Source organism: Diaphorina citri, unplaced genomic scaffold (assembly GCF_000475195.1).
Source record: "Diaphorina citri unplaced genomic scaffold, Diaci psyllid genome assembly version 1.1 scaffold181, whole genome shotgun sequence".
In the NCBI taxonomy this organism is placed as follows: Eukaryota; Metazoa; Arthropoda; class Insecta; order Hemiptera; family Psyllidae; genus Diaphorina; species Diaphorina citri.
The window spans coordinates 1-13277 of NW_007377618.1; the positions used below are offsets into that span (position 1 = coordinate 1).

Here is a 13277-nt window from a genome sequence, read left to right on the forward strand (position 1 = left end):
AATGCCTCACAAAGAAAACTAATGGAAATGGCGTTTTTCACGGGGATATGAAAAATATGAAATTCATTCAATAAATTTACCTTGTAGTTGATGACTATATTGTTCTTGGCGGTCATGTAATCCGCAATGTTATGATCCACAATAAGACGCAGCAGTCTGTTGAGGAGAGTCAAATCTATCTTTTCGTACATCTTCTCAAATCTAGACTCAAGCAGTACATTGCACTCGCCCTCCGATATGTCCCATACTTCTTGCAGATTGTTGATACCTAGCAAACAAACAACAGCACAAAGTTAAGAATAACTAGACAACCAATACAATGTTAAGGATACTTTCCCCTATCCTGTCTTCCTTCTCTCTTCGATTTCGGAAGGCCAAGATCTATTTTCTTTTCAATAGGGGAAAAATGATAACAGTTCCCTTTTTTTTGTTTTACAAGATTAATTTATTAATCACGGGAGCTATTATCATTTTCCCCTATTGATTTTAAGTTATTTTACCAAGTGTTGTGTACGAGTATACCTACCTTGAAAGTTGCTAACTTTTTCATATTATTTTCTTTTCTTGCTTTGGCTGAGATTGAACACGCGCCCTTCCGTTTACCAGACGAACGCCCTAACCACTACGCCACCGAGGCAGGTCTGTTCAGAACTTACTTGGGTTTCAAAGGGTTCTCTCTGCTTGAAAAGAACAAGCACAAGTCCTCACAATGGTTGACTGCGGTTCAGGACGAGCCAATTAAATATAGCTAGAGACCATCATCCTGGTGTATAGCTGATAGAAGAGATATTTTCTCTATTTTGTCATCACTTTTCGGCTATAGCTAAAGCCCCAACAACACCACCACCAACACCAACAACATAACTAAATACTATATAGTATAGGGATATGAGAGGTAATGACAAGGTTTTTACCCCAGGATTTGATTGATTTGTTTTATTTCCACAGGGAGAAAGCGTCTGGGGCTGATAGAAGAGATATTTTCTCTATTTTGTCATCACTTTTCGGCTATAGCTAAAGCCACAACAACAACACCACCAACACCAACAACATAACTAAATACTACATAGTATAGGGATATGAGAGGTAATGACAAGGTTTTTACCCCAGGATTTGATTGATTTGTTTTATTTCCACAGGGAGAAAGCGTCTGGATTCGAAGAGTCAATGAAATACAAGAAGTTGACCAACGCTCAGCGCTCTGGTTTGAACCAAATCCCCAACCGACGATTTACACTTTGGTGGTCACCCACTATCAATCGAGCCAATGTCTATGTCGGCTTCCAGGTAAATAATGCTTATTTATACTGCTCGCATAGGACTGAAAAGTCCCTTTACTCCAGCAGTAGGCTACCACTATTATTGTGATCAAATTCTCAAATTATATTGAGAATAAAACTCCATACCTCGGTTAGGATTGAACCCACGCTCTCCTGTTTACGAGGCGAACGCCTTGACCACTACACCACCGAGGCAGGTATGATCGAATAGAATTAATTTAATTTAATATCAAGCAGTAGCGAATGGTATAAAAGACGTAATCAGATCGCAGTGACTTAGTGCTGAAATTTCTGATAGCCCTACTCATACCAATACCTCCATACCTCGGTTAGGATTGAACCCACGCCCTCCTGTTTACGAGGCGAACGCCTTGACCACTACACCACCGAGGCAGGTATGATCGAATAGAATTAATTTAATTTAAAATCAAGCAGTAGCGAATGGTATAAAAGACGTAATCAGATCGCAGTGACTTAGTGCTGAAATTTCTGATAGCCCTACTCATACCAATACCAATAGACAGCAGCCACAGCAAGGTTGAATGGACCTGTTTTTCTTTTTTTTTGCTGGACGAAGTGAGGTTCAAATTTCAACTAGACTATTTTGTATGAAGTTTGTCCTTTTCTTTAATCCACGATAACTCTCGAAAGGTATTTTTTTTTTATAAAACATGACAAAGTTGTTTTTTCACATAAAATATAACTTATTTTCTCTCATGGAAAAAAAAAAAAACTTATTATTCCTCTGTCTGTGTATTTCAGGTACAACTGGATCTGACGGGAATTTTCATGCACGGAAAAATTCCCACGCTGAAAATCTCCCTCATTCAAATATTCCGAGCTCACTTGTGGCAGAAAGTTCACGAGTCAATCGTCATGGATTTGTGTCAGGTAAGAATAGGTCCTGTGGTTGGGTCGAAGAACTCTTTTTGGGAAAATAGTAGAAAAACAACTCCTGGGTGTTAACTACGGACTCACGGAAGTACGTCATGAGACCGATGAGCGCAGTGTTCCATTTGTTCACGATCTGGGACGAGGGAACATGAATGGGTTAATGTGACAGTAAGAAAAAGCCAATTTCAATCCCGCCCGCAGCGGATTTTTTCCTGACCGGATAATGTTCGTTCTCGGAACGTGAGCTTTCTCCTATCCTGTTTTCTTTCTCCCTTCGCTTTCGGGACGATAAGATCTTAGTAGTTACAGTTCCATCTATCAAACCTCTTGGAAAAATTAATTGGGGTCGGCGTCACTCTGCTTTATCGTACCACTTTCAAGCAAAACTTCCCCCTCTTTTTAGGGTCGCATGTCCTTCCGTATGCCAATCCCTAAAGGGCAATTATTTTTGGTTTCACAAGGCTGCTCGATGGTCTGCTCAATATCCTGCAGCGGAGCAGTGAGGGGCACACTACACGATATAAAAAGGTGGTAAAACTCGTCGTGAAATAACTGTAGTAGTAGAAAGTAACATCCTGCAGCGGAGCAGTGAGGGGCACACTACACGATATAAAAAGGTGGTAAAACTCGTCGTGAAATAACTGTAGTAGTAGAAAGTAAAAAAAAAGGACAAAATCTGAGGAAGGAAAGATAGAAGAAAAGTAGTTCTTACCTTGGTGAACGTGGTAGAACCACTGGCCATGAGAATTTGCCGGACACGATTGTGGAACCTCTGCAAGCTTTCATCATCCACTCGCAAGAAACACTGAGCCGTTCTCTCTTTGGTTACCTGAAATATACAATTAGGGAGAAAACTTGGTTTAAAAATAAAAGACTAAACGAATCTAAGAGAAAATTATAGAAAAGTCTGGTAATGTTGTGACTTTCAAATTCACGCATTAAAGAGAAAAAACTCCATGTGAGAGAACAGCTCCCGTGATTAATAAATTAATCTTGTAAAACAAAAAAAGCGAACATTTTTCCCCTATTGAAAAGAAAATAGATCTTGGCCTTCCGAAATCGAAGAGAGAAGGAAGACAGGATAGGGGAAAGCCAGCCGTTCTGAGAACAAAACTTGTCTGTTTAGGATAGATGCGCCACCTTGTGGACCAACTAAATCTAGGCTTGCCCTGTTGATTAATATTTGTGGCCAATTTTGCTACTTTGTCACTTAAGCAGTCCTATTTTTTACTTTATCTAAAAGCACTCCATTAATTTCTCTCCCTTGATGTTTATTTCCAGAGATACAATGGACTCTACCACCACACAGAAATACTGGCTAGACGTGCAATTGAGATGGGGTGACTACGATTCACACGACATAGAGCGGTATGCGCGCGCCAAGTTCCTGGACTACACTACGGATAACATGTCCATCTATCCGTCCCCTACTGGAGTACTCATCGCTATTGACTTGGCGTATAACTTGCACAGGTGAGTTTTTTTACGGCTGCGTAGAAAAATTCAAATGGGCGGGGAACGACGAATAATGAGTGTAATAATAAGCGGGGAAAGCATAAATGCTTGGCACAAATACCTGAAAATCTCCCTCATTCAAATATTCCGAGCTCACTTGTGGCAGAAAGTGCACGAGTCAATCGTCATGGATTTGTGTCAGGTAAGAATAGGTCCTGTGGTTGGGTCGAAGAACTCTTTTTGGGAAAATAGTAGAAAAAAAAAGAAAAATTCAAATGGGCGGGGAACGACGAATAATGAGTGTAATAATAAGCGGGGAAAGCGTAAATGCTTGGCACAAATACAATTAAAAATTCCATTTATCAAGTTAGGTATATCGACTATCCAGTGTCGGCCATGATGAATTGCGTAGGGGTCCTGAAGTCAGTGGTGTAGGGTGTAAGATAACATCTGAGATGACACGCTGCACTCCTGCACTGGTCTGGATAAAGCGCTACTCTGAGCCAAAACGGACACTGAGAGATTTTCACTGCCCATTACTCTGTGAGAGTAAACTGACTTTACCGTCTCATCTTGACAGTGTAGATAGAACCTTTTGAAAAAACAATCTTTCCTAAACTACAAAGTCTTCTTCTTCGCCTTTTCCCCTGTACAGACGGGGTCGGCGTTTTTCGTCAGCCCTCAATCAGCCCTTGGGTGATTGCTTTTGTGCTGACATTTGGTTTTGGCCACAAAATTTACGAGTGGATGCTTTTCGCACTCAACCTTTGCTATTTCTTTAGCATGGGAAATTTCAGGCTGGTATACTCCCTGTTTAAAGTCCCACAGCTAATCAGCTAAACTAGGCTGTTCTACTCCCTGTTTAACGTCCCCCAGCCAGACAATCTATTCTTCAAGTTACAAATTAGAAAATTCTGTTGTTCCGCAGGTATTTGATCAAGAGTTAGATGCTCTGGAAATTGAAACAGTTCAAAAGGAGACCATTAAAAAGAAAAGAAACCATTTCAAATTCATAAAACGACATGCCTTAGCTGTATTTTAAATAATATAAAAAAAAACTCAAGAGTAACGTTTATAAAACAAGAATTAGAAGTCAAATACCTACTTGAATGGAAAAAAAACCGACAGGGTAAAAAAGTTGTAGGAGACTTGGGGTGGAAGAACTCCATTATCTAAGTATTGTTTTTGTTTTTGTTTTTTTTGTTTTTTTTTTTAAATCCTGATTTAGGATGTTAATGCTATAATAAATTGTCAAGCTTCCTGCTATACTAGAGTTCCGGAACACAGTGGGCTTCCAACACCCTAATTTTTACTTTCTATTACTACAGTATAGCGGAGCTATACTAGTAATGAAAGTATTGCAATCGGTCCAAATTTTTTGTCACTGTTGATGGGCCAATAGAATTTGCTCAACAATGTCGTTTCATTTTTACCTGTAAGCTTCTTTCAATCGCTCCAGGGCCAGAATAAGAAGCTTGGTATCGTGTTTGTACGTCAGGGGCGGGAACGGGATAGAAAGTAAAAAAAGGACAAAATCTGAGGAAGGAAAGATAGAAGAAAGGTAGTTCTTAGGTTCTTACCTTGGTGAACGTGGTAGAACCACTGGCCATGAGAATTTGCCGGACACGATTGTGGAACCTCTGCAAGCTTTCATCATCCACTCGCAAGAAACACTGAGCCGTTCTCTCTTTGGTTACCTGAAATATACAATGAGGGAGAAAACTTGGTTTAAAAATAAAAGACTAAACGAATCTAAGAGAAAATTATAGAAAAGTCTGGTAATGTTGTATGGCTTTCAGGTAGTGTGGTAAGGTAGTGTGTGACTTTCAAATTCACGCATTAAAGAGAAAAAACTCCATGTGAGAGAAATCTTTTAATTAAGTCCGAAAAAAAAATTGTCGAGAAATGGTGGATTCCCTTTCGAAAAACTGACCACTGCACTGGTCCAATGGAAACTGAACCTTCGATGGTCGGGAATGCGATATCTTGAATTTCCAATGATTTATTACAGACGCTACCACGCCATTTAGTGGTTGAACTAATTTCCGTATTTTCCTTTAAAAGAAGAGAAATGAGCTTCTGAAGAGGGGGAATCGTCTCATTTTTCGAAAGGAAAATAAAAACAGTCGGACTGGAGTTTTCAAACATCCCGGTTTGATTGATGGAAGAACTTGTTCGATTACGGTCAATTTTAATCAAAAATCAGTTCAAATTGATAATTTATTATTATTTTGAGAAGGATATTTTCGAAATTTACGAGGAGCAGAAAATTCGATTGTACAAGTTTTCGTCCTGACCGGGATTCAAATCTAGCACCGCCGGGTTGAGAGTCAGTGCTCTGAAAGCCGGGGCGTATTTGAATTCACCTCGGATTAAGCAAATCTGATTGGTTCATTTCAAAAAATTCAAAAAAAATTCAGCCAATCAGATTGCTTATAATCCAATAGTTTAACTTAAACGGAGTTTAAACTCACTTTGTGTCCCCCTACCTTAACCAAACGTATTTAATACAAAGAGATTAACCCTTTACGTACCTCGTTCTGCAAGTTCCACACACCGTCACGATGTGAGAACTCATCATGTGTTAGGGAGAAAACTTGGTTTAAAAATAAAAGACTAAACGAATCTAAGAGAAAATTATAGAAAAGTCTGGTAATGTTGTGACTTTCAAATTCACGCATTAAAGAGAAAAAACTCCATGTGAGAGAAATCTTTTAATTAAGTCCGAAGAAAAAACTGAAGAAGAAAAAAAACGAGAAATGGTGGATTTCCTTTCGAAAAACTGACCACTGCACTGGTCCAATGGAAGCTCACCCTTCGATGGTCGGGAATGCGCCATCTTGAATTTCCAATGATTTATTACAGGCGCTACCACGCCATCTAGTGGTTGAACTAATTTCCGTATTTTCCTTTAAAAAAGAGAAATGACCTTCTGAAGAGGGGAAATCGTCTCATTTTTCGAAAGGAAGTTTTCAAACATCCCGGTTTGATTGATGGAAGAAGTACTTGTTCGATTACGGTCGATTTTAATCAAAAATCAGTTCAAATTGATAATTTATTATTATTTTGAGAAGAAAATTTTCGAAATTTACGAGGAGCAGAAAATTCGATTGTACAAGTTTTCGTCCTGACCGGGATTCAAACCTAGCATCTCCGGGTTGAGAGTCAGTGCTCTGAAAGCCGGGGCGTATTTGAATTCACCTCGGATTAAGCAAATCTGATTGGTTGATTTCAAAAAATTCCAAAAAATTCAGCCAATCAGATTGCTTATAATCCAATAGTTTAACTTAAACGGAGTTTAAACTCACTTTGTGGCCCCCTACCTTAACCTAACGTATTTAATACAAAGAGATTAACCCTTTACGTACCTCGTTCTGCAAGTTCCACACACCGTCACGATGTGAGAACTCATCATGTGTCATTTCAACCTACCTAGTAAATATACCAAGTTTCAAGTCAATCGACTCCGTAAGTGGCTCAAAAATAGATAAAAGGTTTGACTCAAACATATGTATGTACTGGCAAAGAGCTTTAAAGTTTTTCTTTTCTGGAGGGGTTTGATAGAGGGAACAGTAAGTGCTAAGGTCTTATCGTCCAGTAATCGGAGAGAGAAGGGGAACAAACCTTATACAGGGTTCACCCCGTAGGAAATCACATCATGTGTTGTACGACACTTGGGTAGTACCCGACACTCGAACCCGCTCATGTTGAACAGGAGGTTGGGGTTGTCCTTTGAGTACACCGAGACGAAACTGCCCTCCCATTGTATCGTCGTGGTGGACCGGGGGAGACGATTCTGTGAATGGGCAAGTAAAAGTTTTCTAAAATTAAAAATAGTAATAAATACAAACGTGGTTTTATTACGTAAACATCAGATTTTCTGATAGAATACCTTCATCTTACCTAAGGTAAATATACCAAATGATAGATTGAAGATTCTGTAACTTTGTGAAGGTCCATCTTGACTAGGTAGGTTGAAATGACAAACGTATACTACGTCAGGGGCGGGAACGGGATGGGGGCAAATCGCCGGGACTCAAGCCAATGTACCGTGGTCGTGTAGATAGCCACCGCCTCTTCCGGGGAAATATAGGGCCCGTCCTGAAAGGAGAAAATAATTCAAGGTTATAATTATTCTGACAAGCATTTATGCTGAACACAATTAAAATTCCTATTCTAAACCCGAATTCCGTCGGGAATCGAACCACGAACCTCCTGAATGCGCTTACCTTGAGATAGATGTGCTGTCTCTCTTGTTCGGCCGTCAGGTAGAGTCGAGTAAGGCGGCCCAGGTTCTTCTTGCACACCGTCTTATCCACAGTGGCTCCCCTCCTGATTCTGGATTAAATCCTATTCTAAACCCTGATCCCGCCGGGAATTGAACCCAAAACCTTCGGAAAGCAAGCCAAGGCTTCTTAGCCTGCCAGAGCTTCTTACCTTGAGGTAGTTGTGCTGTCTCTCTTGTTCCGCCTTCAGATAGAGTCGAGTAAGGCGGCCCAGGTTCTTCTTGCACACCGTTTTGTCCACAGTGGCTCCCCTCCTGATTCGTTCCCGATTGTAGTGAGCCGTGTTTGTCCACCAGTCAGCTTTCATCTTCACGTAACGCAGGATCATGTTCTCTATCGGCGTAGGGAGACCGGGCACCTGTGTGATTCGGAATTGAAATAGAAATTAATTGACTTTATTGATGACAATAAATTTATAGTGTGTGTCGTAGAATAAGGGTAAGAAACACATCCCTGAGACCAAAGAACTTTCACAGGGAAGTGTTAAAAACGTGAACCCCACTTCCTTCAGCTAACAAGCAAGAGACCTCGCATTCTCTCCACCCCTTTTAAAGTAATGAACTACTTAATTGAATACAACTTAAATTGGGGTTAGCTGTTCTTCTCCCTATTTATAATCGCACAGCTAGAAGCTAGTCTACTCTCTATTAAACTTACCCTAGCTAGGCAATCTAGTCTCAGACACTTACCAGAAGAGACCTTCCCAGGTAGGGAAGTAGGTTCCCTTGAACAGCGTGTGTTCCAGAATACCTTCCACTCCGCCCAGAGCCTGAATCATGTCGGTCCGGTAGTTGTTCAAATTCCACAGCTTGCCGTCATGTCGCTGGTGGGTCCACCAGAACGGATTCTGCTTGAGAACCTGAAGGCCGCCAAAGAGGGAGACGAAACATTAGAACAAAAAAAAAAAAAACGACGGTATTTGAAAGGCAAATCAAGATTTGTTGAAATTGGGAGGTAAAATGTATGTTGTTACCAGGATTCGAAATGCAGTTCTCTGGGTTACAAGTCCAATACCTCAGCCAACAACACTGATTGCGGGACCACAATATGAATCTAAAGGTTTAAACATAATTAATGTTTTTTTTTTTTCATTTCTTATGGTCTTGGTTTAAGTAATCTTATTGGCTAAAAAATTCGAGATCAACCAGTCGGATTTATTGATTGATTGTAGTCCCGGTCATAAGTGTGACTGGCATTTCAAATTAAATGAAAACATGGAACAATATTGTCTTTTGGTCCCGGTCAGTGTACTTGGCCCACATATTGGTTCCGTAACCGGAAGAACTGTGTTTCGAATACCAGCAGCAGGAGAAGAAGAATAAGCCCGAAGAAGACAGCGCGTCCCAGATTGACATCATGCTTCATAAGTCTCATCCTTGCATCTCGAGGCCAACACTTCTTGTTGTTATATCCCACTATGTTTTCATTATTAGGATCAGGATGTTCCGTGAGGTAGCGCTGTATCAAATCTCTTGCCTCCTCTCCAGTGAATCTAGAATCACAAATTGAACATGCTAAGAGAAGAGAGCAGATTTGACATCAACTTTTTCCATCAAATTTTTTATTCTTGGTTCAAGTTAGCTTTATGTTTTAGCTCAATATTTTTATTTGAGTTTAATATTTTACCTCTGTTGTTGACGCTCTACCACTATTATTTGAAGATGAAATAACTCAATATTTTTTCATCAAGGTTCAACATTTACCTATTAACAAACCTTTTTAAAGGGATTTAATTTCACTTGACTTTAATAAAATGTTCAAGGTTTATCGCAACTTTTTTCAATTAACTTTCACCTTGCACCACCCGCCACTGCTTTTTTTGCCCATTTGTCTAATCAAAGTGTAAGTTTTACCTCAAGAACAGATGCACCTTGTCCACATAGCGACAATAGAGTCTGATGGGATGGGCGAGTTCGGTAGCCGTGTCTTGGAACGTAAGGAAATCATTGGGCATTTGCGGAGGCCCGGCCATTTCCGAGGCTCGCTGAAGTCCCAACACTAGGAGGTCCAAAACGAGGCCGTAGTACTGTACGATGAACGAGGCGAACTGAAGACCTCGGATGATTCCGTAACTGTTCGTGTGATTCATGTCCTGGTGGAGAGAAATAATGAATTAGTTATTACTAGAGCCCGGATAATAATCACCCAAATATGCTAAAGCTTGTGCTAGGAAAAGTGCCGAAATATGCTAAAATAAACAATCCAAAGAAGTACAAAATATGCTAAAGGCGAAAAAAAAAAAAAAAATCTCTCAAAATATGCTAAAGATATAATCTTTTGACTATTATTAACAAAATAGGTTTATTGTAAGAGGCCATAGTACTGAAAGATAAACGATTTCTGGCAGAGAGAAATGATGTTTATGTGTTGATCATCTCGAAGTAGTGTTTCATCGTCAAAATGGGCTAAAGACAGCGCAATAACTTCCCATTTTTTAATGTTTTCAAATAGCATACTTCTGACTTTTCCTTGTCCCATTCAATCTGAGTGAGGTTGATAGGAGGATGTGAGTAGCTTGTCGCCGAATGAAATCTCCGTCACTAAAAACCTTGGCATATACAGTGCTGTTTAATGCCCACAAAGAAAACTGCAATGGAAATTGGCCGTTTTTCACGGGGATATGGAAAAATATGAAATTCATTCAATAAATTTACCTTGTAGTTGATGACTATATTGTTCTTGGCGGTCATGTAATCCGCAATGTTATGATCCACAATAAGACGCAGCAGTCTGTTGAGGAGAGTCAAATCTATCTTTTTCGTACATCTTCTCAAATCTAGACTCATAGCAGTAACGATGCACTCGCCCTCCGATATGTCCACCATACTTCTTGCAGATTGTTGATAACCTAGCAACACAAACAACAGCACACAGTTAAGAATATACATAACAACCGAATAACAATGTTAAGGATGACCAACTAACCTCGTAGCTCAGTGTTTAGAGTGGAGGTATTTTCGAGTCCGAAAGTTGGTGGTTCGAGATCAAGTCATTTAACTGGCACTTGAAAAAGTGTAGTTTATTATAAAAAAAGATGTACTAATCGAAGATGATTTTGAGCTTTAAATTGTCTCTTCTGTAAAAAACTTGACATTTTTTTAATGTTTTTTTTTTTTTTTTTTTTTTTTTTTTTTTTTGCAAGGCAGCAAAAATTATGTAATATAGAAAGTCCAATTTGTATGTACTAAATACAAGAATATTAAATTTAAAAAAAAAAAAAAAAAAAAAAAAAAAAAAAAAGAGTAAATTACTAGAACGAAAAGAAGAGGTAAATTACTGAAAAAAAAAATTGAGAAGAATTTTACTGGATAAATCGGAAAAGCCATAAAAAAAGGAGAAGAATGCCCTTACCTTGGCACCACTTGTACACAAGCAGTGGCGGAGGTTCAGAGTCGGACGGTTTCACCCAGGGCGGGAACAGACGTCTCTTATCCGCCTCGTACCACAGATACTGGTCGAGATACGCGTCTGTTATTTTCTCCAGGGGTTCCACATCGTACACCGGCACTAGATGAGAGTAGAGGTCCATGAACTCGATGCCCACCTGGGAAACCAAACACACGCCACTGGATTACATTTTAAAAAGGGGAGGAGTATAAAATTGTATTTGTATCGGTGGGTCAACAATTAGGGGCACGATTAGCCCAGTGGTAATGGTTTGATGCCCAACATCGAATAAAATTTGTACTCGTTTTTCGATTGCAAATACTTCAACGGGTTACTTTCTGGTGTTCTCGTGTTGACCCAGCACCGAAATGGGAACTATTGTGTCTCTTGATCTCTTCTCGCCCATCTGATGAGTACCTGATTGTTTAAGATTGCAAATATTTCAACGTGTTTCGAGTCTAATGTAGCAGTTGTTTCATTGCTACAAAATAAAAACGGCTGTGAAACACTCATCGGCCATAGTACTGAAAGATAAACGATTTCTGGCAGAGAGAAATGATGTTTAATGTGTTGATCATCTCGAAGTAGGTTCATCGTAACTTACTTAGACTGTGAGGTAAAGGTCCTAACTCTAGGATAAACTTACCGTGTTGAATCGATAGTAGATCAAGTGTTTCAAATCCTTGCACATCCGGATTTGCCGCATCAGCTTGTACTTGTTGTTCATCGTCAAATGGGCTAAAGAGACACAATACTTCCCCATTTTTTAATGTTTTCAATAGCATACTTCTGACTTTTCCTTGTCCCATTCAATCTGAGTGAGGTTGATAGGAGGATGTGGGTAGCTTGTCGCCGAATGAAATCTCCGTCACTAAAAACCTTGGCATATACAGTGCTGTTAAATGCCTCACAAAGAAAACTAATGGAAATGGCGTTTTTCACGGGGATATGAAAAATATGAAATTCATTCAATAAATTTACCTTGTAGTGATTAGTTATTACTAGAGCCCGGATAATAATCACCCAAATATGCTAAAGCTTATGCTAGGAAAAGTGCCGAAATATGCTAAAATAAACAATCCAAAGAAGTACAAAATATGCTAAAAGCGAAAAAAAAAAAATCCTCAAAATATGCTAAAGATATAATCTTTTGACTATTATTTCAACTAAATAGGTTTATTGTAAGAGGCCATAGTAGTACTGGAGACCATCGGAGAGTTGGAAAGCGTCCACATTGTTGAGTCTATATTGTACGTGGGAGTCGATGATGAGCTTGGTCAAACGCAGGATTTCACGACACAAGTGAAACGCTGCAAGAAAATGAAGCACAGAAAAGATTAAAAAAAAATTGCGAATATATACTGGAGACCATCGGAGAGTTGGAAAGCGTCCACATTGTTGAGTCTATACTGAACGTGGGAGTCGATGATGAGCTTGGTCAAACGCAGGATTTCACGACACAAGTGAAACGCTGCAAGAAAATGAAGCACAGAAAAGATTAAAAAAAAATCGTGTCGTGTGTAAGTGGGAACACTATTTGAATTACATTGTCTACAAGGACATTTTGTGTCGTTCGGGGGAAAAAAATCGTGTCGTGTGTAAGTGGGAACACTATTTGTATTACATTGTCTACAAGGACATTTTGTGTCGTTCGGGGGAAAAAAATCGTGTCGTGTGTAAGTGGGAACACTATTTGTATTACATTGTCTACAAGGACATTTTGTGTCGTTCGGGGGAAAAAAATCGTGCGAGTAGAGGTCCATGAACTCGATGCCCACCTGGGAAACCAAACACACGCCACTGGATTAGATTTTAAAACTAAATAGTCAGCCTGGTTAGTTTAGATAGAGGGTGCTTTGTAGGCGCTAGGTATCGAGTTGGATTCCCGCGCGGGGCGGACTTTAAACTATACAGAATACAGGTAAGGTTCGTTCTCGGCTTTCTCCATCCTGTCTTCCTTCTCTTTTCGTGAGAG

General features: G+C 39.6%; 1 protein-coding gene across 1 annotated transcript in view; it reads right to left on the bottom strand.

The window, feature by feature from the left end:
• Positions 1–80: 80 nt before the first annotated feature.
• LOC103505547 (pre-mRNA-processing-splicing factor 8-like) overlaps positions 81–13277 on the bottom strand; it is a gene marked incomplete at its 3' end in the record, with an annotated part of 28514 nt that continues 15317 nt past the window's right edge. Inside the window, 10 exon segments of the mRNA XM_017442468.1 lie at positions 81–268; positions 2205–2307; positions 5210–5326; positions 6998–7044; positions 7290–7427; positions 9235–9407; positions 9769–10007; positions 10570–10734; positions 10737–10761; positions 11266–11459. Coding sequence (XP_017297957.1) covers positions 81–268; positions 2205–2307; positions 5210–5326; positions 6998–7044; positions 7290–7427; positions 9235–9407; positions 9769–10007; positions 10570–10734; positions 10737–10761; positions 11266–11459 — 1389 coding nt within the window.